The sequence below is a fragment of the Mycteria americana genome, chromosome 9 (genome assembly GCF_035582795.1).
Source record: "Mycteria americana isolate JAX WOST 10 ecotype Jacksonville Zoo and Gardens chromosome 9, USCA_MyAme_1.0, whole genome shotgun sequence".
NCBI lineage: Eukaryota > Metazoa > Chordata > Aves > Ciconiiformes > Ciconiidae > Mycteria > Mycteria americana.
Window position 1 is genome coordinate 43,140,728 of NC_134373.1, and position 25,767 is coordinate 43,166,494.

At 41.2% G+C, this 25,767-nt stretch overlaps 1 protein-coding gene across 4 annotated transcripts in view; it reads left to right on the top strand.

The window, feature by feature from the left end:
* GALNT13 (polypeptide N-acetylgalactosaminyltransferase 13) overlaps positions 1-25,767 on the top strand; it is a 157,245-nt gene that overhangs the window by 11,235 nt on the left and 120,243 nt on the right. For 3 of the 4 annotated variants that reach the window (XM_075511935.1, XM_075511938.1, XM_075511934.1), the window contains exons 2-3: positions 1,425-1,523; positions 2,162-2,410. In XM_075511935.1, the coding sequence (XP_075368050.1) occupies positions 2,269-2,410 (142 nt within the window). In that variant the 5' untranslated portion in view covers positions 1,425-1,523; positions 2,162-2,268. Of the gene's footprint in view, positions 1-1,424; positions 1,524-2,161; positions 2,411-14,873; positions 15,293-25,767 lie in introns of those variants that run through there. The other variant, XM_075511937.1, reaches the window with a different exon arrangement.

The window sequence follows — 25,767 nt, forward strand, 5'->3', positions numbered from 1 at the left end:
ATGAATGGTTAGAGCTTGGGGCCAAAGGCCTTTCGCAGCAGACTGTGTCCCGTAGTGAGATGCTGTGCGTAATGGGAGTGGAAGTACCCTGAATTACCTGGACTTCAAAAGATTAAAGCAGGTTTTATCTTTTTTAAGAAAGGGGAGGAATATTGACGCTGAATGTTAACCATTGTACAAAAGAAGTTTGCCATCGTTGCTGCTAACTTTCCAATAGCCTGTTGCACCGCCTCTGTTCCAACACCCGGAGGCTGTGCAGCTGGCTAACGCGTGGTAGCAGACCGCCGTGGCTCCTGCACAGACCATTTGTTTAAAAACTGCTCAGCGTTGGGAATAGAAGATTTTTTTTCCAGTCGCCCATGGGTGACTGCTACACTTGTGAGGTTTACTCGCTTATACTAAAACAAGAACTGAGGAAGAAAAAAATTCTTCTGTATGATTAAAGAGCTTGGGGAGGAAGTGCCTTTGTATCTCAGCTGGTGCTGAACAAATAACTATTGTACTCAACACGACAAAAGCCAGTTACAGCCACCATGGTGACAGAGACTGCGTGGGGAGAATTAACACTTCAGCTGTGTTCTCCTCTCCTTTTTTCTAATAAAGATCTCTGTTAATTTGTTTTTTCTGTGTAATTTGCTTCCTATAATGAAACTGTTCCTGTTGACTAACACGAAAATGAATTGTGCTCACCTGAAACAAGGATTCCTGAGCCCTTGAAATTTTAAATCAATTGGCTGTGAACCACTTCAGCAAGAAAAAGAGCCATTGGTTGTCTTTATATTTAAGACAGATGGAAAACTTTATTAATGATTACATAGTAAAATAGCGCTTCAAGAATAATGTGAAAAACTGTATTGAAATCATTCCATCTCTTCCATCTCATCGGTTCAAATGAACCGTAATGAAATTATAATGTAACTTCCTTATATTTGGGAACTACTGAAAATGAAAACGACCTGTTGTGGGAGCTCCCTCAGCACTGTTTTTCACCTGGTACGCTGTCGTTTAAGCGAGGAGATAAGCTGGACTCGTCTGATTCTCGTCCGCCTGCGTGCTGTGGGAGGTGATGCGACGGTGTGCTCCTTGGGGAGATCGCCTTGGGAGGGACAGAAGCCACGGTACCAGAAAGCATTGTGGCAGGGTGAGGTAGTGTGGCAAGAGTGCAACGATGTGGGAGGAGAGCCGGGCCAGGAGTAGGTAAACCAGGGAAGTTACCAGTTGTGATACTGCTGGATTGAAAAGCTGAAGGTTTTTCAGAACTAAGATAGAAAAGTGTTACATATACAATTCCATTTAATTAAGATAGGTAGGTTAAAACGTGGACAAAACCTATGAGAGCTTTTTTTAATTATAAGAAACCTCTTTATGTACTAGAGAAGACAGTCAAGTGATAAGGACTACCTTCTGTTTGTTTTCTTTTACAGGCACTTGAAAGTTACCCAGCGGTTTAGTCCTAAGATAGCGCTTCGGGAGCATGGCCGAAGCAGAACTCCCGATCTTGACATGGAATGCAGCTTATAATGGTAAGCGTAAGGTTTTTAAATAGTCATCTAATTTACAAATCTGCGTTGAGAGCAGGGACAGAGGCCCTCACACTTAGCGTTTGTTGACCAAACTTACTGTTGCAGGCAAGAGCCTAAATGTGTAGGTGGGTGGCTGAAGCATTCTTTTGCAAGGCATTTTTGGTGGTAGTAAGATGGTGTTCAAAATTTTTCTGCAAGATAAAAATTAATTTGCTTTTCTTGTTCAGAGGCCATACTTAAAATAGCATTATAAACACATTATTTAAGGAAAAGGAAAATTTCAGTTTTGTTCTTTGTGTTACTATATCTGTCTAATGTTCAATAAAATGATGACTATCAGAACTGTCTGTTAACACTGCTTTGTTGTCTTTTTGGTAATCTTTATGAAAATTTGTTACATTGCGTGAAAGGGATATATATATTACTGTGTTTCTAAACAAAGGCAAGTTATGTAGACTGTCCATGTGATGAGTCAAAATGGTTGGTATGCATAGAAGGATGGTAGAAAACAAAGTACCTGCATGCATGGAAGGAAACAGGTGCTTTAAAGATCTCCACACTGCCCTTTGCTATACATTTTCCAGTTCAAACTGTGTATACTTATTAGCTAATTCAGGCATTTTTTTCTTTGCTTGCAGTGGGATGCTTGTCTTTGCTTCCATGGTGGATTTTAACTGTGGGAGTTTGATCCATCGCAGCAATCGCTGTCTTTCCTCAGCATTCGAGCTAGAAACCAAGTAAAGCAATGAGGAGATTCGTTTACTGCAAGGTGGTTCTAGCCACTTCTCTCATGTGGGTGCTTGTGGACGTCTTTTTACTTCTATACTTTAGTGAGTGTAATAAATGTGATGACAAGAAAGAGAGGTCTCTGCTGCCTGCTCTGAGGGGTAAGTGCCAAGTCTAAGCTATCTTTGAAGGTCATAGATTTTTTTGGATGTATTTGGCCTCATATGTTTCTCTGTACTTTGTAAATTATTTTTCCAATTCAAACAGAAAAAATACCAGGATCTGAAATACTTTGTTTCTGTAGTGCTTCAGTGGTTTCTGAATTAGTTTCAGTTATCTTAGTGTTTGACCTTTACCATAACGAAGCCTGAGTCTTGTATGTTTTCTTCAACAAAATTAATATAAAGTGTCTCAGGTGGAAGAGAAAACCGAAGTAAACCTATTAAGAAACTCTTATCAGAAGTTATTTGACCCACAAGAGAATTGATGCTCTGTGTTTCTTTTCTATTTGTGAAAGATACTTACGTGTAAACTTGCTTTTAAACTCTTAACTCTGGCTGAAACAATCCTTTTAAAAGATACGTTCTCTCTACCATATGAAAACAGTAGGATCAAGTCTCAAATGCAGATGGAGCAGAGATTCTCGTCTCACTCAATATTTTTAGCAATGTAATTTACTAAAGGGGAGTTTGTGAAAACCAAACCTTGGCAGAAGCTACAAGTTTTCGAGTTCATAATTGCTAATTTCCAGAGCAGTCGTTCACAGAACAGATAGTGTGCTTCTGTGCATCCAAAAGACACAAGTAGTGATTCAGTACTTGCAATGAACTGGGAAGTAACCTGTAGAAACTGTAACGTTGACTCCCAAATGCAGTTAAGACTGTAAATCTATGGAAATTCACAAGAAGAAGAGGGAGTAGAAATTTATGAAAAATAGGTGTTTGTTTTTCCTTGTAAATTAACATCCTATTCTGAAGAAGTTTAGGTTCAGCATATGGGAGAAGGAAGATACTTTGAATCTCTAATAGGATTGAAACAAGATTAATTATAACTAGTGCAGCTGCTTTTGGAAAGTGTTTACTGTTGACAATAGACAAAAATTGTGTCTGAGGCTGTTCCTCTTATCTTAAATACATATGTATGTTAAACCACTGATCCTCAGTTTTGTCCACAGGATAAATCATTGTCATCCTGTTAAAAGCACTTCGGGTTTACGGTTCAGTTGAGCTGATAACTTTGCAATAATTCGAAATGAAAATACCATTCAGTGATGGGTTTGTCACATGGCAGTCCTTACCCAAAATGTGTTTGGAAGGCTTCACTTTGACCTTCCAATCATATAAATAGCTACATGATATTAAAAATAAAAATTCAGTTATTTTTCCAAACAAAAAGGGTATTGCTTGTTGTCATAGTTTTTTTTTTTCCTGTGTCATTCAATGACTGTATTTTTAAACAAATATTAGGCAAGAATCTGGCATATTGTGACTAAAACAACCCATTTTACCTATATTGTCAGCTGCAGAAAAGTGATCGTAGATTATTTTTGAAGTATGCGTTGCAATTTTCTCAACATTGATTACATCTTGTGAAATGTCTTTAATCTGTTGCATTTTTGCTATGTAATTGGATAATTTGTAAAGAAAAATACTAAATATTAAATGTTCAAATAAAATCTATCATTCTAATAACTTTTAAGTCAGTCTAGGCTAAAAAAAATACATAAGCAAGTGTCCCTGCTGCCAGGACTCTAATTTAAATGAAGATCTCTGGAACTTGTAAGTATGAATTCACCACTTCTGACACTTTTTTGTCAGCACAATACTATGCAATACTGGACTTTTATTTTGAAGTACTCTGTTTTATTTGACTACTTGAAATTACTTTTTTTTTTACATTCAACTTACTGAATGCTACATGCTGTGTGTGTTACAAAGAGATGAGGTTTCTGCACAGAAATTCTAAAAGCCACACTGCTGCTTCTTGCTCTCGGTTTTGAGAAACAAGTTATGTTGAATATATAACACTATTTCTACTTTAAAGCCTGGTAGAAGAAATATTGAGTCTGTCTCTATACTGTGCATATTCTAGGTGATCCCGGAAGAATATTTGATTATAATACTTTTTACAAAATTATGGAAGTGTATGTAATGTTTGGGGACACTAGCACAGTTTTATTGGAAATAGATTGCCTGTCTCTCTTGTGAGATTACTGAAATTCTACAAGGCTTCTGCCACAAAGGAACAAAATGAGAAAAAGCAGAGTTAATCTACTTTATCCTTCTGTTTTTGATCAGTTATTTAAAAGGGAGGAGGAAAAATAAAAGCCAATACTGTAGAATTTAACATGTCCTTCACTGATACCTCATCTCTGCTTGGTGACTTACAGACTTAAATTACAACAATTCCAGTAAACGAGAATCACTGAATGTTCTCATTTAAAAGATTTTGGGTTTAGGAACACATTGTTTAGTAGATGAGGACTGTTAATTCACTAAACAAAGACTTGCATAAATAGTTGCAACAAACCCACTTTCTCACTGGCAGTTATAACTGAAGGTTTGGTAACTGAGTGTGTAGTTTGTGGGGTTTTGTGTTAGTATATCCACAGACTTGAAATACTATACAGACTGTTCCAAATAAGTGTATGTGCTTTGGAATGAAACTTACATTCTAGTCCACTAAATTCAAAGTTAATTTGTCTGACTTCTGTGTTTTTCCGACGTCCTAAATATTTCTTCTTGTATTAGATAGTCATATCTATTGCCATGTCAGTATGCATATTTGAATATAAGAAAAATCTGGAGTAATTTTTTGCTTTGTTACGCAGATTTAGCAAAATGTCTTAATTTACTTCTGCTGAAACTATGTGTGTTCTGGTGGAGTAATTAGAAATGTGGGTTTTCTTAAACTTCTGTAGCTTCCAATCCAGCAGACTACTAAAACCTCTTTACAGTAAGTGCCGTGAGCTATTATGATGGAAATGAAGTGTAGTGCCGCTTTTTTGCTGTGAAGTACCTGCATGGGTACCATTACCTTTGTCTTATTAACAGTGTATTTGTCAGTCTCTGAATACCTCTAATTGAGAATGCAGATTATCTGTAAACATAAAAAGCAACGTAATTACAGTATTTCCACAAGGATATTAAAAAAGACACAACAAGAATCAATATACTAATAGAAATTTAAATGGGACATGGTAATCCAGTATTTGAAGTTACTTAATCTGTCACCCTCGTCACTAATTAGAGAGGAAAGGTTCTGCTGATGTAGAACGGTGTGTTTAGAGGTGAGAGAGGTAAACTTTCCGTGCCTTTTCAGTTGTCTTTATGAATCCTTTAGAATGCAATAATTACAACTTTACAGTAGATGTTGAATTGTAAGCAGTGACAGTCCATGGATGGGAACACAGCTGTCAGAAATCCCCCTCTGATGTCTCGCTGTACATCTTTACGTGTACAAGTGACAAGTATGAAAGCCGAGTGTTGTTAAAATGAGCTGTCACTGAGCTGGGTTAGTGGTATGGCTTAACAACTTGCGAGTGTTATCCTAATCAACCCCAAGCTGGCTTTCAGTCAAGTCATCTTTACTTACATCTATTTTTGTGCCACTGTTGAAAGAAACACCACTTATTTCTTAAACTTACTTTGGAAGAACATTAATATCGGACAGCCTTTCAGCACTCTCTGTTCATCAGTGGCATATGCAGAAACTGTGAAACTTTCCTATCCGTAGGGCAGCAGCTCTGCTTCCCCGTCGTGTAGGGCCCACATCCAGAGGGCTGGGTTGTCACTCCTGTTTTCTCCTGACGTTTTAGTGTAGGTGTTTGAACATACCTCGGGGTGCCTAACGCACGTTGTTTGATAAGTCTTGAGGAGGTGACAGAGGAGTAAGTTCCCAGGGCATGCATTAAACGGACTATTGGGAAGCTCTTTCAAGAGCAGTCAATAACATAGAAACAGGATTGCAGTCCCTTCCCATTCCCAGAGGCTCCTTGCGTCTTACAGCAAGCTGCACAAAAGCATAGAGATTTCCCTGGAAGCTCAGGTTTTACCTTGAATTTCAGGAGGTTTAGAGTAGGTCTGACCATGCCTAAATCATTTCAGAAGAGCTGTTAGAGGTATAGGTTTTATGGCAAGCATCCCATTAGGTAGAAGGTGGGTCTGGCTTCTTCCCAAATGGAAATAAAATGCATATTGTGTAGTGGAAAAGGGGACAGGGCAGCACTTAGCAGTGCTCCTGACAGGAGAGAGCAGTCTGGGGAGAAGTGCTCCTCTCTCTTCCTTCCTCTCTGCATAGCCCTTTCCGCAAAAGCAGGAGCCAAAGCTGACTTACAGCTTTAAACCATCCCGAGCCAAGGTGCACCAGTCAGTAGTTTGCTTAGATGGGGCTTTGAAGGGAAGAAACAAGTTGGCAAGTCCAAAAAAAGCCGGACATCATAATGTTTACCCTGCAGGGCGTGTGCATGAGGACTTCAGGAACGTGGCACTGAGTAGACTGACGGGAGGCACAGCGTAGCCATCACTTAGTTTCTGAAGTTTGTGAGTGTTCATGATGTATTGTATTGCCTTTTGACAGACCTTTACTGCAGCCTGAGCTGGTTGTGGATTCAGCATCATACAGGAGAAAATAGTGCTTGGTTTGTCAGATGTTCCGACTCGTCTCGGGCTCTTCTGCTCCGTGTTGGTGCAGTATGGATTTCTTGTCTGGCTTCCAGCTAAGAATTGTACAACTCGAGTCATGTTCAGTGCTAGTATTAATGACAGCTCTGTTTCAAATCTTCCTCAAGGACAGGTCTGTTTCTTTCAGAAAGCTGGTTCTCAAGGTCTGTGTGTCTAGGAATGTATCTGGTCTTGTTTAGAGCGTGTGGGAGTGAACGGGTGAAATGACAGATAAGTGGAAAGGTAGCTGCCCAAGGAAGGGATTGCAAAGGCAGTCTTTCTCATGTTGTGAACTAATCCCATTCAATCTAATATTCCTAGCAGATGGTTCTTCTGAAGTGTACGATGCTCGCAAGTGGCAGGACAGGATGCTTTCAGGTCTGCTTGAAGGAACAGTCTTATTTTTATTAAAAGCAGAAGTCTTTTTTAATGCACAAACTAGAAGTCGGTTTACTCAGCACAGGGAGCTTACAATGAAGGAGATGTTTAAACCATACTGGAACGCTATTAAATTCCAAGCTGTGAGATTAAAAGGGATCTTGTGAAAGAAGGTAGGGTATGTAAAAGCTGAAGCCATGGTCCTTCTATTTAAAAAAAGGCTTGAGCTTTCTTTTTACTGCTTCCGTTGTCTTCCAGCAATTTTGTGATTGTAAATACATTCTTATTAACTCTGGAAGTCTTGTTCTCCGAACACACAGATGAAGTGCTTTTGAGCAAATATTCAGTGCCTAATCCTAAAAAGCTGAGAGAAGGGTTTTACATCTTGGAGCAAATGCACAAATGGTGTATATTACTGAAGCTGTAGGTATTTGCCTGCATATATCATAATAAAGCCAGCTGCCACCAAGGGCATCATAACGTGTCTGATCAGATGGCCTAAATGTTGCAAGGCCAGCACTTTTTGGAAAAACAAGCGGCCGTCTGCAGGCGACCGATGAGAATCTCTCCGCAGAGCTGTCTGTCCCAGAAGACCCTGCTTCTCCTCTGTGTTCCCCTGTCATGCGGGTGTGGATTACTGTCCGATAAACTGCACCTCCTGGGTCTCGCTGCTGTAGTAAAAAAAGCTACAGACCATTTCTAAGCCAAGGCACTTTGACAGCCTGGCATCTTATCAGTTGAGCTTTATTTTAGTTTCCACTAATTAGGGTAACTCTGAATGCTCACAAGACCTCTGTTTCACGGTTACTGTAGCCTCCTCCTTACTGCGAACCGCATTAAGACCATCGTCGTCCCTGTGGGTTAGGTGCTGTGAGATGACTAAAAGATCACCAGCCTGGCTGCGACCAGGGGGCAGAGACCAGGCGGAGCGTGCCAGCAGGGCGGTCGTAGTCAGAGGTGCGGCTTCTCTCCGTAAGCTGCTGTTGATAGGAGGAGGAACATCACTCTGAAAAATGGAAGGACCTCATCTCTTTTCATCTGTCTGGCTATATGCATGGCCTTGCACCCATAACCTCAAATACTCGTAGAGAATCGTATCATCCCCCAAGTTTCTGTCACGCCAGGAGGGTGATTTATTGTGCCTGGTGCAGCGGAGGATCTTAATTCGTCTCTAGGCATCTTGTCGGGGAGAACACGTCCTGGAGTCAGAGCGGGTTTTGTGCATTTGTTTTAGCGTTTTTCCTTCATTCATGGTTAAGGAATTTGAAATGGAAAGGACTTTACTGCAGAAAAATCTCCAGTCTTTCATCTCAAATTCAAATATGTTAGTTAAATGTGGTGTTTTCTGTTTGGAAAGCTGTCTTTGAAGACAGTTGTTGTTGGCAGTTTTCTGTCCAGATTAAGAGTAAAATATGTAGTGAGCTTGGGGGAAGTAAAATATTGCTCTCTAAATAATAAAATGGGGAGCATGTGCCATGATTGAAACAGTAATTATAAGGAAAGTGTGGTTAATGAAAATGAGTGTATATGAGTAATGAGATGAAATTGTAATTTTTGAGTGCTTGTCTTTGCAATGTGAATAATGCTTTTAACACAGCTTTGTAATGTCAGTGTATGTCTTAGATTTTCTTGAATAAGACAAATCTTTAATATTATTTTGGTGTCTAATGCTTTTATGCAGACTTTTGTTTCTGTGGTGTTAACTATGTTCTCAAGTGCTGCAAAAAGGATTTGTCATGAAATTGGTAGAAATTAAAGTGCTATTTTGAAGAAAACTCAGTGTAAGAGGAAGGTTCATTTATTCAAATCCTGTAATATATTTTTGTATTTTTTTAGCCAGAAAAGGTCTGTGTTATGATCATACAAAGCAAGTGAACGAAACATTTGGATGCTGTAATAAAAGTTTGGGGTTATGGCCAAGTTTAGAAAATAAGGCAGTCATTTTGGTAGTTTCCATAGTAACACATTTATCTGTCAGATTACTGTATGCATTGGGCTGTCTGCAATAACAATGGTAGCAAATATTTTTAATAGCATACCATAAAGATTTAATAGATGGATGGACGAGTATGTACATTGCACTGAAATCTTGTTACAAATTTGTTGACAAATAAAATTTAAAGTGCTGATTTGGATATTTGTGGCAACACATTATGTTTATTTATAGATCTTCATCACACAGTTCAAGAAAAAAGCATTTCTGAAGCTTGAGGGAAAACTAGCATAGCAGATGTCTTTTTCTGATGGCAAACTTAAAAAAATAATAAATGGAGGCTGTCTTACCGGTGCTCACTGGTTTGAGCCAGGAAATGTCATGTTTTGTAGCATGCTGGAGTCCCCTCCGAGGATGAATTGACAGATATTTCTTCCTGTAGCGATACTGTTCTATAACTTCCCGTTAACTTTTATTGTTAGATATTTTAAATACCAGGCATTAGAAGAATGACTGCCAAGCTGTTTTGGCAGAATGAAGGACTCGTTTGTTGTGGAGTGGGTCTCGGTAAATAAGTATCTTTGAAACTGTGATTTGTTTCTCCTGGAAATGGTGTTTCTGTTACATTTACTGCTCTTTGTATGTGTACTGCTCTTTGTATATACTATGTGTGTGCCGAATGGTACATCCATAGTCTGTCTCCATGGCTGTGGGGAGTGCATGAAGCAAGCGAAAATGTTGACCGATGCTAAATAACCTTCTTCCTCCTTTGAAGAGGGGAGGGAAAAAACCCCCAAACCCAGCAAGTATCTCTCAGTAACTTCTGATCTCCTGAAAAACAAATAACCAGCCATGTGGTCTGGAATTCCTCGTTTTTCCACAGTTCCACCACCAGAAGTTTCCGAGTTTCCCCAGCTCGGCAGGTCCCTTGGCTATGGCGTGAGCTAGGTGAGTCCCAAGCTTGCTCCCTGCCACGTAGATGGTTATGGTTGCAATTTTGGAGGCTGGTTATGCTGGAAAGGCCAGGAGTATTAGAAGAAGGAGGAATGCATATTTCTCAGTGCCAGCTCCTGCTTCTGGCACTGACAAATACATGGACTCCTGCTCAAGGGATCCAGTTTAAAAAACAAACCCACAAAAATCAGAAAACAACCACCACCACCACCCTCCCGCCAACCAAAGCATGGGGAGGGTTGATTAAATTGTTGTACGTGATCGTCCTGACATACAGAAAATGTTGTTGGCTTATGGCAAAGTACCATGCATAATAAAGTCGAGTAGAAAGGGAATGATGTTCTCCCCAGTCTGTGAGCTCTCATGGAAGTCTGATTGCACAAAGTCTAATTTTCACATTTTTGTTTTGCTTTCCTGGTTATTTTTGTACAGATGGGGTTTATCTCAAGGTTTATTGTTGAAAGTATTTAACCTAAGAAATATTTAATGAAAAAATCTGAATAATGATGTAAGAGTGAACTTCTACAGTGTAGATATACTGTGTATATGTGTGTATCGTACGCTATACACAGTATCCCATGCATATACTTGCAGCATACACATGCTTAAGTTACAGAAGTTGCTCAAACCAAAAGTCTAGTCTGCCCTCTCACTCATCCTTCCTTTTCTCCCGCCCAGTGAGAGGTTCTGTACAACCAGAAAGGTTTATGATTTTTTTTTTTCCATTGCTTTTGTACTGCTTAAGAATTTAGTGCAACGACTTTACTAACAATTTGGCAAGGGAAAAAAATGTCATTGCTTATGTACGTGGTGTTTTGAATTATTGTTAGTAGTTGTGTGGTTAAAATGAAGTAAGATCTAGGATACCTTTCCAAATAATAGGAAAATCTGCCAATCAAAGGTTGGTAGGAATGAACAATATTACCTTTATTATACTTCACTGACATTCATAATACCTTCCTCATCTTCAGCACTTATCTATCTGAACAAGTGTTGTGTTAGAAACCAATGTGAAAATCTTAGAGATGCTATTGAGGAAAACTTTTTGACTTATTTACAAGTGTGAAGCATACTGTGCTTGTTCTAATAAGCAGATACAATTAAAGAATTCAGGTTTGCAGTATGAAGATGTATGCCAGCATTTTTGTATGCCACACGCTCCTGCTGTAGTATCTTAACTGTGTCCGGTCTTCGGAGCTGAATTGTGATTTGGGTTTCAGTGCACAAATACCTAGAGGAATTGTTCAGTGGATATCGAAAACTGCGTTCTTTGCTTGTTGGCAGTCAACATAGCAATACTGGAAGATGTCAGAATTCTTTCCAACTGTAGTAGCTGACAGAAAAATGACATGGTAGTGACATAATTGAGATTATGTTCTCCCTTGCTGCCAAAAGTTGGGTAACTCTGGTGTGGTATGTGGTGGGACTGCATTTTAAAGCTATCTAGAAACTTGCAGTTGTCAGTCCCTGGATTATTTGTTGAAATGTGGTGAAATGTATCAGGAATTTTTTTTTTTCTTGATACATTAAGGGTTTTGTAATGATTCTTTTTAGCTTTTTGGTTGATGTTTTGGAATTAAATTGTTGGTGTGAAAAGCTTGCATGGGTTGATCCTGTATCCTAAAGGTATGAATAAAATATTGCTAATTTTACATAACATTGCAGATTTTAAGTGAGAAGGGTATAAACTGTTGGGTTTTTTGGCTTGTTTGTTTTTGTTTTTTCTCTTGAATATTCCACACTGTTTTGAAGTGTAAAAACTGTGTCACATTGACAATATTATCCCTGGGATCCAAGTACTTTCCAGCTGCCCTCATAAAGCCTGTTTAGAGTTTTCCCAGTGCCCTGGGTATAAGAGGACTGCCCTAGCTCATCTCAACTTCGTTAGCAGGTATAGCTTATCAGGTTGTACCATTTGTTATTCCTTTAATTTATTTCACTGTTCTTCTGTGTTTTCAGTTAAGATTTTCATATTTTTTGTTTCATTGCTTCGTCTTGGCACCAGGCCTGTTGGTCAAGGCAGAGCTCCTGAGTGAAGTGTAGGCATAGACATGGCTTGCTGGTTGGGGCTGCATATATTGCATAAATGTGTGTATTTTTCCAGTAACAGCTTAAATTTTTATGTCTAGTAGTACAAGAGAAAAATAGTTTTCATTTAAATGGTGTGACAATTTGCTTTCCCTGATAGATTGATAAATAGTAGTGGTTTTAATGATGTAGGTATAATATAAAATTTTAAATACAAAACCAGGAACCTGTAAAAAGTTGAAAATACTTAAAGGGAACTGATCTTACTGCTAGTTGAATATGCAAGATAGGCAGGAAAACATATCATCATTTTAGAAATATACTTTGCACTTAACAATTTTTATTTGAGAGACAGCCAGCTTAAAATGACGAGTGGCTGAGGATGCTTGTGATCACACTGTGTATATGTGTGCAGTATAGGAGTGGTTTGATTTTTGCATCATAACTAATACTTTTCTCACAGTTATTCTGATAGCAAGATATGTAAACTGTTTGTATTGCGAGGCAGAAGAAAGAAGCCAGCCTTCTAGCTGTGTTGAGAGACTTCAAGTCATTCTTACGAGGATTAACAGAAACTCAGAATTTTAGAAGGCCTGCTCTCCTTTGGCAGTGGCAGAATACGCTTTCCAGCTGTCTTGAAGGTTTTTAGGTTTTCTGTTTTACTTTTTATGTTCAACAGATGAATCATAAGATTACTCAAAATTCTTCTCAGGCGCTATCTTTTCTTTTTGCAAAGTACCTGTCACTATTTAGACCTGCTTGCTTGCAAAATTTATTGCCAATCGATACCTCAGGAGAAAACAGGTTTATGAAAACTAAGAAGGATTCATGGAAACCTCAGGTACTTCTATCATCAGAAGCTTTTATAGTGGATATTGTCTAAAAATTATGACTCCTTTCTCGTTATTGACGCCACAATTCCAGACTGTGAATGGAGCTTCACTGATTTCAGGAAAGCTCTACAAATAGTGTCAGTGTACACAAGTCTGTCTGCAAGAATTGAGCCTTAAAAATGTGAAGCTCAGACTGCCATCAGCCCTTCCTAATCCAATTTTAAATAATCTTTAAATGGTTCTACAAATTACACAGTATATTTGAATCTCTTCCGTACTGTTTGAAACTTCAGCGCAGCAGAGTAGTTTTTCATCTTGAATGGGTTCCGTGTAGGTTTTAGGAAATACAATAAAACATTGGAGGAATCAGAATTACTGAGAAGACGTACAGAATAAGTGATACCTCAAGTTAGGGTGCTGTATGCTGTACCTTTTCGATTTTGCAAAGGAAGAGAAGTGGTTTTTATGCGAGCATTAAGCCACCATTTTTATGACTGCTGCTTTTTTTTTTTTGGAAGCGGGATGATAGGGAATTTTGGGGAAACATTTGAAATAAATAATAATAAATTAGTCTTATCACTAAGAAATACTTTGAAGTTGTGTTTGTCAGTATTAGTGCAGTATGGAATTTGAATAATAATTAGAAATCATAATATCTGTTGTAAAGCCATGATTGTTTATATAGCTGAATGCCATTCTTTGAGACTTTTTTTAGTAGATGTCATGCGGAGTGTTCGTGTATGCTGTAATGGAAGTTTTTTAGCTCCAGACATTCTCCGGGGCCTTGATTGCCAAATTGGACAAGCTAAAGTGAGCATTCATTTGCATAATAAAGACTGAAGAATCAGAGTGAAATTCATTCCAATGTCATCCTTCTTGTCCTTGGGATTCTACTCTGTATTAAAACAAACAAACAAAACCCAAACCAGGTTTTTACCATTGAGTTGCCGTGCAGAAGAATGTGTTGATATGAGTGAGTTTAATAGTACCATCTGTTATTTTGTGCCCTTTGATATGACAACTGCTGGTGGCAGAGAGGTGTCGTCTGCCTTTAGTATTTGGCTAAAAGGGCATACCATGTAATGAGGAGGGAACCGGGAGGCGTTGCAAGGCTCTGTCGTATGGCACCGGCGCAACAGCGCATTAGAGAGAATTTATGCATCAAAGTGGTAGGACTTTTGACACCTCCATATTGAATTTTATTCTAAATAGCTAAAAGCTTTTCCGAGGCTAAACGGCAAAATAAAATGTAGAGAAGATCGGTTAATTAGTTTATTCACTCTGTTTAAAAATTATCTACAAATGTGCAGAGAAGTATTTTGTTTTTCATTGATTCATGTACATACACGTAGAATGTTAATGCAAATACTCAAAAAACCCCAGTTCATACCTTAAAGTCTTCTTGCACATTTTCTATTAAATTTGTGGATTTTTTCCCATTTAAAAAAGTAGAGCGCATTAGCAGTATGCTGCACTCTGCTTTCAGTATTATCCTACAACTGAAGATTTATAGTCTGCCCTGCTGTGACCCCCCGCACCGAGGGGCTCGGGCAGTGCAGGCGGCACAGGGGCTCATCTGCCGCACGCTCAGAGGAGCTGCTCTCATGAAGCAGATCTTGCATATTGGTCTCTTTTTTTTCTAACTGTCTTTCTTGACTTATCTGAAACTTTGTTCACTGGAAATACTGGCTGGGTTTAATTAAAGCATGAGATAATCCTATAATTTTTTAATGTGGAAATTAATCTTTTTGCATTGTATTTTATGACTTTATTGTTAGGGCTCGATTGAAGTTGGAAATAAATTGGAAGCATTTAACTCCTCAACTGCTCAATTTTCTGCCCTTATAATGCCGGGTGTATCTGCCCAACATTTTCTTTCTTTCTATTCCCTTTTAAAAAAAACTTTTTTACATGAAAATGGATTTTGTTTGTTGCCGCAGGCTCTGTTCTGGTCTGACCCAGCGCGGTTCCACCTCTCCCGCTGTGCTTGAGGCCCTCCGAGTTCACGTCTGCCGTGGGGCTGTTGCAGTCTTGGTGGCAGGCTCGAATCCCGTTGTCAGGACGCCCGGTATTAGCTGTGGCAGAAATAGCCCTTTCCTCCCTCGAGTCGCCGTTAATTACACACGCCGTAGCTGATCCACGTGCAAAAAAAAATCTGAAGTAGCGCTTTGGAAATGGAAGCTTTTTGGCAGAATAAGTGAAAACGGAAGGCGTGCTTTAGAGCCTTGCAGAAGTCGTTCTCCGAAGAGGAGCATGGTACGCTCTTTTTGTGCACGCGTTAATGTGTCTTCTGTTCCTTGTTCCTCCCTTACTTCTTTCGCTAATCCTCGCCACACAGACAGAGATAAAATAGCTGCAGGGAGGCCTTCCTTTCGTCAAGAGAAGGTAGTGTTCACATGAAAGTTTACAAAAATTTGACTTGTGAAGAAACCTTTTAAGAGGAATTACAATATAAATTTGGTAGGTAAGTCTAGTAGTCTTAAGTGTACAAATTAAGAACTAGTATTTGGTTATAGGTAAAGCTTTGTTTATAGGCTTGTAGGAATAAGTACAAAGCTGATCTCTAATTCACAACTTTTTCCCCTTTTTAGTAAGGTTTTGTCAATCAATACTGGCGTTTTCAATTTCTTTACACATAAAGCTAGCACTGTGTTAATGGCATCAGTGTGTTGCGTGCCTTTTCTTATCGAAGAGGGGGTGTGCTGCAGTGTTTTACACCTCTGTTCCGCGAGAGGCAGGGATTTGTAGAAAGCTGTCCATGTGCTGCCTGAAACTGGTGGAATTATTCCTGGAAAAATTTGGCTTGGCATTTCAGTAACTTCCTTTTTTGTGGCTTGCACAGCTTGCTCTTAAATGTGGGATAATTTTAAATCTAATCATGTGGAGAATATTTTTATATGCAGAATGCTTACTTGTACACTTTGACTACTGCACTATAAGACACCAAAAAAAAAAAAATCTGAAAAATGTTACTTTATATTAATTTAAAGAGCAGCTTGTCAAATTATGTTGTGAAACTGCAATGGTCAGCAGCAAATTTTGAATATACTATGATGAAGGAATACATTCACTGTAGTATGTTATAGAATGTTTTAAAGTATGAAAGACTAGTGAGTAGTTAAAGGGTGTATATTTTATTTTGTAAAGGAGCATTCTGCTTTCAGAAATGTAAAGTTACATTTATGCTTAGCATCTGTTTTCTTCTATTCAAACTGCATTTCTAACATGTTTTGGCAGCGGGCAGTGTATGGGGTTTGCGTGGCAAGGTTTTGGTAGCGGGGGGCTACAGGGGTGGCTTCTGTGAGAAGCTGCTAGAAGCTTCCCCCATGTCCGATAGAGCCAGTGCCAGCGGGCTCCAAGACAGACCCGCTCTTGGCCAAGGCCGAGCCCATCAGTGACGGTGGTAGCACCTCTGGGATAACGTGTTTAAGAAGGGGAAAAAAACCCTGCACAACTGCAGCGGAGAGGGGAGTGAGAATATGTGAGAGGAACGACCCTGCAGGCCCCAAGGTCAATGGAGAAGGAGGGAAGGAGGTGCTCCAGGCGCCGGAGCAGAGAGCCCCTGCAGCCACGGTGCAGAGCATGGTGAGGCAGGCTGTCCCTGCGGCCCGTGGAGGTCCACGGTGGAGCAGATCTCCACTGCGGCCCGTGGAGGTCCACGGTGGAGCAGATCTCCACTGCGGCCCGTGCAGGACCGCACGCCGGAGCAGGTGGGTGCCCGAAGGAGGCTGTGGCCCCGTGGAGAGCCCGTGCTGGAGCAGGCTCCTGGCAGGACCTGTGGCCCTGTGGAGAGAGGAGCCCACGCTGGAGCAGGTTTGCTGGCAGGGCTTGTGACCCCGCGGGGGACCCACGCTGGAGCAGTCTGTTCCTGAAGGACTGCACCCCATGGAAGGGACCCACGCTGGAGCAGTTGGTGAAGAACTGCAGCCTGTGGGAAGGACCCACGCTGGAGCAGTTCGTGGAGGACTGTCTCCCGTGGGAGGGACCCCAGGCTGGAGCAGGGAAGAGTGTGAGGAGTCCTCCCCTGAGGAGGAAGGAGCGGCAGAGACCAGCAGTGATGAACTGACCGCAGCCCCCATTCCCAAACCCCTGCGCCGCTGAGGGGAGGAGGTGGAGAAACGGGAGTCAAGTTGAGCCCGGGAAGAAGGGAGGGGTTGGGGAGAGGTGTTTCAAGATTTAGTTTTTATTTTCTCATTACTCTATTCTGATTTTGATTGGTAATAAATTAAACTAATTTCCCCAAGTCAAGTCTGTTTTGCCAGTAATTTTGACAGTAATTGCTGAGTGATCGCCCTGTCCTTATCCCGACCCACGAGCCTTTCGTTGTATCTTCTCTCCCCAGTCCGGCTGAGGAGGGGAGTGACAGAGCGGCTTTGGTGGGCACCGGGCGTCCAGCCAGGGTCAACCCACCACAGGCAGTGATTAAATGGTTGAAAACCTGCATCGAGTTCTTTTTTTTTTTTTTTCATAACTGATTAAAAGTTGTTGTTTATAAGTATTTGCCAAGTACAATTAGGCAGGTGTGTGCAGAGAACTTCTTAGTCCTTTGGATCCTCAGCGTTAAAACTATGTTGGATTTTTTTTTTCAAAAAATCTTTTTTTTTTTCAAATTTTTTTCAAAAAATCTTTTTTTTTTCAACTTGGTGTGCTGACTCTAAGAGGTACTGTTCGGAGGGTGCAGCGGTGTGGAGACGCCACGGCCAGGCTCTGCGATTCAATGGGAACTCAAAGGTATTGTGTGTGACCAGTAAGCTGCACATTTCCTACCCTGGGCCAACAGTCTGTCATGTTTCTGACAAAATGCTGTCCTTTGGTGAACTTTGCTCATTATAACATCATTATAATACCAAAACACACCTCCATCCCAAAAGCTACCCGCCTCCAAGGTGCGACTACCCCTCACTCAGCTTGTGCTCTGAATTTTCCTAGCTTATACCTTTAAAAGCGAAGCGAGAAAACTTTACACCAATCCTAAACAAAGGCATGTATGACTAGAGTCACTCAAGGTCCCCCCGAAAGGTGAAAGATAGTATAAAATGGCTTAAGAAAGAGAATGCTAGGGAAGACACCATCACGTACCACTCTCGCCTCTGGGATCAGGCGACGGGCTGAGCCTCTCTTCCCCTGCATTGGGACGCCTTTGGGTAAGAGTCGAACGCTTGGTTATTCCAAGTGCCTCCCTGGGGAAGCATAGCAATCTCTCTAGAGTTGCTTTATTACCTTTTAACACGTTTATAGCCAGCAGTGTCACTCATACTCTTGGTATTTGCACGTGCTTTGCAGACAGTGAATTTATCACCGGTAATCCAAAGAATCTGTGTATCTGTTGCTCTAATAAACTGCATTCGTCATTAATCTAGCCGTGGTAGTTATTGAACACGACCAGGCTCTTTAAGTGTGGCCATGATAGTTCATGCAACACGACTAGACTGGGGGTGCAGCGCGTTTAAATTAACGCTGTCGCCTTTACTCTGCTGAATGGCTGCATATACAGTCCTTAGAACATAACCGTTGACCAAGTCTGAGACCAGGACTGGACTTAGCCGCACCTCGACTCCTCTCTGAGAAGGAGTTTAGAAAGCAAGTCCTCCTGACTCAACGGGAGGGTTCCCCCCCCAGCCACTCCTCAGACTCCTATGTGACAGTAACTCTTAACGCAACACGTATGCGAGACACCGACACATAACGTAATCGCTCTAATAGAGTTCTTTTTCTGTAGTTTATCAAGCAAGCAAGTCTAGTGGAGACAGAGAGGGCAGCCCTTCAGTTCAGGGTGGTTTTCTGGGGCAGCGCGGTTTCTCCGAGGGATGCTGGAGCTCTTGCCCTCTTGTGAACCCCACAGCGAGTGCCCGTGCTTAGCATTGGCACATGTGAAGAAGCGGATCAAGTTTAATAACGAATTGTTACTCTAATCTACACTGTTGTACCTCTTACTACCTTAAAAATCATAACATTGGAAATGTATTTTGGAGAGGCCCTTTGTTGTGGCTGTTATCCCGTCCTCCTGTAACCCACATATGATATTTTTAAATAATTGAAGTGAAACATATTGCAAACTCTTTGAAAGGTGGCTTCGTTAATATTCCTTGGATTCAAAGACCTGTTGCTAGGTCAGTGTCTTGAGCTTAATGGGGTTTGGGGTATTTTCGTTTTAGTGAATACATTGGAACAGAAGTGGAATGTGTTGGGGTTTTTTGTTGGTTTTTGGGTTTTTTTCCTATTGCAAAGCAAAGTAGATTAGATGTCTCATCTCTAATGCATTTTTGTTGGAATTTCATGTCCTTTTATAAGTGGATCATCTTATAGTGTGGTGTTTAATTATTTTAACTGGGCACTTAAAACATTTAGACATGAGCACGTGTACAGTTTGTATAAAAACTGTAATAGTACAGAGGCCACATCAGATTAATATTGCATTGCATTCTTTTATAATACACGAAAAATAATGATAAAACTTGACTTTTGGGTTTTTTTCTCTTTCCCAGTTTTAGGCAAAATAAATCACTTTTGTACGGTGATTCCAGCTTGTTTAGATTTTCCTGTAGGAAATAGCAAATGTAGGCCTATTCAATGAATGCTTCTTATGAAATGTATTAGGTGCACCCTTTAGGAGTGGTATGCCATTATCACACAGTGCGTTCTTTGTGGCTCAGTCCTTTAAAATCCAGAGTCCCACTGAGGAGAGCGTGGAATTAGCTGGGATACAGAGATCCTCTTGGGTGCAGGGTGCCACATTAATTTGCACAAGCTTGTAATGGGGAAATATATCTATATATATAGATTGCTTTGCTCGTGTTTTTTACTGGTTTATTTTGTCATGCTTTTATTCAGTTGATTGAACTCATTTAATGGAGTGCACCAAGTCATGCCTTGCGTAAAATAAGTGAAATACCTGACTGCTAGCGTGTCAGCCAGCGTTGAGAAGGGCTGTGGCCCTATTACACTGCAAGGATAATTTAGAGTTAGCGTTATTACACTCGGTTTGCCTGTAGTCATCGTGCGAGGACTCTTGCTAGAGAATCTGGCTTCCGTGGCAATTCATCAGTAAGTGCTTTGAGGCAGAAGAACTAAGCTTGCGGGGGCTTATGAGCTGTCGGTCACTGCCCCCAGATACTCCCCGAGGAGCCAGGTACTCGTCGAGAAGCGTCTTTTAAAGTGGTTTATAAGTCGATCAGGTTTTACTCTGGGTATATGTACATGTGAGCTGTCTGGTAGATGAGGGAAATGAAGGAATTTATGAGGACAAAATATTGAGAATATTTATGAAGAGCAGGGAGTGCTTAAAGATAGTAATGAATTAAATTAACCCAGTTTATTTACAGTGGATGGCTGCTCTTTGTGTGGTGATTTAAAGGTTGCAGTAGTCATGCTTGTCTCTCTAGAATTGCAATTTTTTCAGTGCACTTAACTTTAGAAATCTATGGGATGCTGCTTCTTAGAGTTGCCAATTTGGTGTTTTATTTTATAGTAGAATTTTACTTAGTAAATAGCACTTTCCATCCATGTAGCCTTTGATCTAAAGCCCTCAAATTCTTTACACTTAACGTTACGGGACCTCCACGGGGGTGGTACTGTCCCAGCAAAAATGATGAAACTCTGTGTTGTCCAAGTTTGTACTGCGGAGCCAGGCAGGAGGTCAGATTCTGCGCTCGGGGATAGGTCCTGGCTACACTCAAGCTGATAAAAGTGGATAGGGACCGTGACAAGCAACATTTAAATAAAACCCCCAAACCACAAAAAAACCCCACCAACCACCCCCCGAAAAACCAACCAAACCCAAACCACGTAGACCTCCATAATACGACATCCTGCGTGATTTATGCTAGTGAATTCAGCTGTAAGCATCCTAGGCTGAGATAATTCTGCTCTCCAGAACGCGTTGAATTACAAGAACAATATTCCTTGTGTAATGTTGATATCTGAAAACCAAATAAAACTTTAATCATAAAAGACTTTCTCCATTAAGTGATAAGAGCCCTTTGTAATAAAAACTTGTCAGTCTTTCATGGTTTAGGAATAATTTAACAGTGTTAAATTCTCTTGTTTTAGACTTTATATAGCGGCAATTTTCCTTATTTGCTACTCCAGTGGAAATCATGAGTTTAAATACGGTGTATTGGGACTTAGTGCTAGCGGGTTCAACGGTTGGTTCCACTTTTGATAGTCTTAAAATTTAACTGTATTAAATTATCCTATTTTAAACTTCATAAAATGTCAATTTGCCTTATTTTGCTACTCGGTGGAAGTCATAATTCTGAGTCGAATGTGCCATTACTCTGCTACGGGTAGATCTGGTGGTCGGGACGGGTGTGCTGGCAGTCTTGCATTGCTTTTTGATCTGCTTGGGGCACAGAGCCAGCGGGTGGTTTCGTGGAGCTCGTGGCTTGTTTCGTCACCAGCATCGTGGTGGAGCCGGGTGGTTCTTCCCGCTGGGACACCGGTTCCGGGCGGGAGGGGTCAGGGGGACGTGCCGCGCTCTCTGGAGTGATGTGAGCCTTGGGCTGCGCCAGGGTAGGGCGTTGGGGTTGTCTCCTTGAAGGAGAAATTTAAAAGTAGCTGTGCTGAGCAAAAATGGGGCAGGAAGAGGCTTTTGTTGGCTTTTTTTGTTGTTGTTTTGATGACTCAAAGGTCTCTTTCTGTTTTGAAGGTTAAAGATCTGTATCACTGATAAACGTTTCATTCATGCATGTAATTTAATTTCCTCAAGGATACTGCATCTGATGGTATTTGTTATTTAGGTACCTGTATAGACCTGAGTGTTAGGTACTTTAATCCTTGTTATATGACATGGCAAGACAATGAAATTGAAATATATGCTGTGTAAAAAAAGCATTTATATTTATATATTGTATTTACTATACTTTAAGAATCCCATAGTTCTTTTCTTTAAGAATGAGTGGTTAGGTTGCTCTGTTACGGATGCTGAGCTGCAACAGTTCATTTTCCTTGTGCACCCCGCTGAGGCGGAGGAGAAGAGTCCTGGAGGCATTTGTATACATCCAAAAAGAAAGCAGAGGGATAGGCTTTGGTTGGTTGGGATTTTGGATGCGTTGGTTTGTTTTGCTTTCATTTGAGTGGTTGGAGTATTTTATTTTTTTTACTGGATGTTGACAATTGCTAGGAAGCTTGAGTCTACCTGGAGATAAAATTTTTCATGTAGAAAATGCACAGGTGTTCTTACGTGTTACTTGCTGCTCTGTTGCAGTTTTGAAGATGCTAGTGTTAAAGGAAAGCATTATGCTATCTCTACAATGGGGATTTCTTAAACTGTCTTTTAACTGCTGGTTATGTCATCTTTAATTAAATGGTTATGCTTGAAATAATTTTCTTTTGGGAATGTTTGTGCCTTTCTGTAGATACAGAAGTTGCTCTGACATGCTGAGGGTGCTTAAAAAAAAGGAAAAAGAAAAGAAGAAGAGAAAAAAAAAAAAGCCAGAGTTGTGAACCACAAATTAGGCAAGGCAGATGCTACAATAGTAAATGCTGTTTATTTTGTGTTAAGTTTTACGGTGTGATGACACAGTAAGTCTCAGAGAAATGAACTGCTTCCTCACAAGTACATCATGCATCTCAAATTTAACTTCTAAACTAAACTGGCCTTGGTGTATTTGTTAATGCTAGTCTATGGTACAAGGAGTAAAAATAATTAAAAAAAAATCATTAAAATGTACCAAAATTACTCCTTCAGGAAGTGTGGTGAATGTATATTCTTTCAGTTAGTAGCATAGAAAACTAATCTTATAAAACCTTAAGTATCGGGTATTTTGTGAAATGAACTTTGGCTATAGATTCACGTAAAACTTTCTCTAAGGTTCATTTCTCTAAGGCTGTAGCTTGAAGGTTTGTTCTCTGTGTTTCTGGGCAGACATCTGGAACCAGAGACAGAGGGTAGCCTGCTTTTGAATTTTCAGAGGAGTTGATTAGTTTGATTCACTCGTATAATCCATCAAAAATAAGCCTTTTGGCCTCGCAGGTAGCGAGGGGTGGCCGGGAGGGTTTTTGGGCGAGCTGGTGAGGGTGGCGAGAGGGAGCTCGGCTGCTGCTTTCTGTTGCTGGCACGGCCGGAGCTTGTCCTGCAGCCACGGGTTGGGACTAGGTCTCCTGTCTGTGCTTCTTCAGCAGCTCAGGGTGAGCAATGCCAGCTGTCTCCTCAGGCAACCAATTCCAGCAACTTGTTACCTTTCTTTTTAAAAGGGTTTTTTTTTTTTTTTTTTGGTATTGTTTAGACTGAGTCTTTGCTGCTGCAAAAAGAAGATGCACAACTGTTCTTTTGTAGAGCCTGGGTAACCCATATACCTCTGCCACCTGCGACACTCTGGTAGCGGTTTGAAGACTGTAAGTCTTGTCTTTAGGCTAAAGAGCCACTTCCTCTGGTCTTGCAGGATTGTTTTATACCTCTAGCAGTTCTCCTTGCTCTCCTTCCGCATCCCCCCACGCGCCAGGTGTTTGCAGCGTGGTGCCGAACGCTGAGCACAGCCCTGCCTCAGAAGGGAGGATTGCTTCCCCTGCCGCGCGGGCTCTGCCCCGTTCACGCGCTCGCTTTTCTTGCAGCCGCACCGTGACTTACCTTCCGTTTGTAATTCTCTGCAGCTCCCGGGTTCTTTTGACATCAGAGGAAAAATGGTAAAGGAAGAGGAAAATGATAACAGAACAGTTTAAAGGTCAACTAAATGCAAACATGGTATGATGAGAACATAATAAGCATCAACGACTTTAGGACTTCTCTTCCTGAAGGCTTTGAGGTGCTTTTTGTAAACAGTGGAGAGCTGGCCATTTCTAAAATAAAAGACAAAAAGAAGACCCAGCAATTTTAGGAGTAGAAGTTAATAGCCTATTTCTTTTGTAATGTTGTAAGGTACAATTAAAACCTGCTGCTAGAATGAAAGTATAATTGCCAATGTGAATTATTATACCAAGGAGACCTACAGTAAGGGAAAGTATCAGGCATTCGGTGACAGTTTGGAGCTCCCAGCTCTGTATTTCCAGATTCCTACTGCTTTTACAGTCAGAGTTGTTACACCATAAACGTGGAAAAAGAAGGAAAAAAAACCTTCCTAAATTACCACACAAGGTACAGTTAAAACAACCTCTTGAAATGGTATAAGTAGAGAAATGCTACCATCAGTTTCATTTGTAAGTCTTAATTTTAGCTTGCAAATACTTGTACACATGCTTTTTATTAAAACTGCCTTTTGCTTTGAGCTTTCCATAATTAAGGATGGCATTGATATGCAGGCTGGATTACGTTAAGTTGTAGTGATACAAATATATGAAGAAACTCAGCTGTTGTGCAGTTGTGCTTCTATTCCAGGCAAAAGTGCAGAGCTGAAATGGGGGAGAATGAGCCCTCTCAGGGGTTACTTCAGGGTGCTTTTAAGCATGTCTTTTGTGAAAGTTGGTGCAGGCTGGTAGGGCAGGCGAGATTTTTATTTGCTTGTCTTTAAGCCAAGCCAACAGGAGGGCTACAGAAGCGTTCTCTTAGCTTACTTGCTCTGTCTGCGCCTTCCAGGAGGCCTGCTGATGAGAGGGGCTGGGAGAAGTGCTGCCCATTTCGCCTCCTAACACGGGAAGGAGGGAGCGGCACAGAAAGCGTCGTGGCAGGCACGGCGTTTGCCCCCTTGCAAATGCCGTGTTGTAAACATAAAACTTGCGTTTTATCCTGCAGACTAAGAGGCTGGTAATGAGATTTTACCCAAGTACTTCTGGGAATTCCCCAATGATAATCTCCTAATTAATTCCACGTTGTAGAGGGCTGCTGTCAGCCACTCACCCCATTTAATTGTTGCTGGGGCCATCTGCGATAGGCGCAGGTGGAGGAGAGCAGGAGCACCCTGCGGAGCGGGCTCTGGTCCGCTACGTGCCGCGGTGGCTCCATGAGCAGGAGGGGACAGATGGGTGGGGATGTGCTGGTCTTGGGAGACGCTCTTGTGATCTGCTTATATTCTAGTTCTTCAGCATGTGGACCTTCTGTTGATCAATTAGGGGCTCCTTGTATTTGCTAAATCGTTACAGGATTAATTATTATAACCTACTGTAGTCACCAGGTTATGTGGGGAGAAAGCGGGGGAAAAAAAAAAGCCAATCAGGAAAAATTTTATTTCTGGTGCACAAATCTGACATGTGTATTACTTGATATTTGTGTCCCAGTATCAAAACAAGCCGGTGGATGCATGGAGTCGTAATGCATTTAGAGAGGAGGAAAGGACTGCAAATTAATGAGTCTCTTTAAGCCTTGGCTGTTCTGCAGTCAGCCCTTGTATCCCTCTGCCCATCTTGTCCTCTAGCAAAGAGTGTAGGAAGATTGAGAGGCCAGAGCAAAGCATGGGTACCGAATCGGGGTGTTCTGTGCCTCAGGACCCCAGGAGAAACCTTTGCTGGGAGGAGAGGGGGAAATGCACCCAGTGACTGTGCAGCCCCCCTTGCTCGGGGTTCCTGAGCCCGCGCCGACATGCGCCATATTTCACGTGATCTCATGCAGCGCCTCCTCAGCAGCCAGACAGAGCTCTGGGCTCCTAGGTTTATGGATGTGATGAGCATTTTCTCAGAGCAAAATGATATGAAGAGTGTATCGCACGATTATCCTTGGGAAGGGATGCTCTCTAGGTGGGAGCGGTGCAGCGAGTCACTGACCGCTCTCCGCTGTCGCGGGGCCGGACCGGGGCTGCTTGCACGGGGGCAGCTGCGCTTGCCGGTATGAGGAGAGGAGCCCCGTGCTTGGGTCCAGAGCTCTC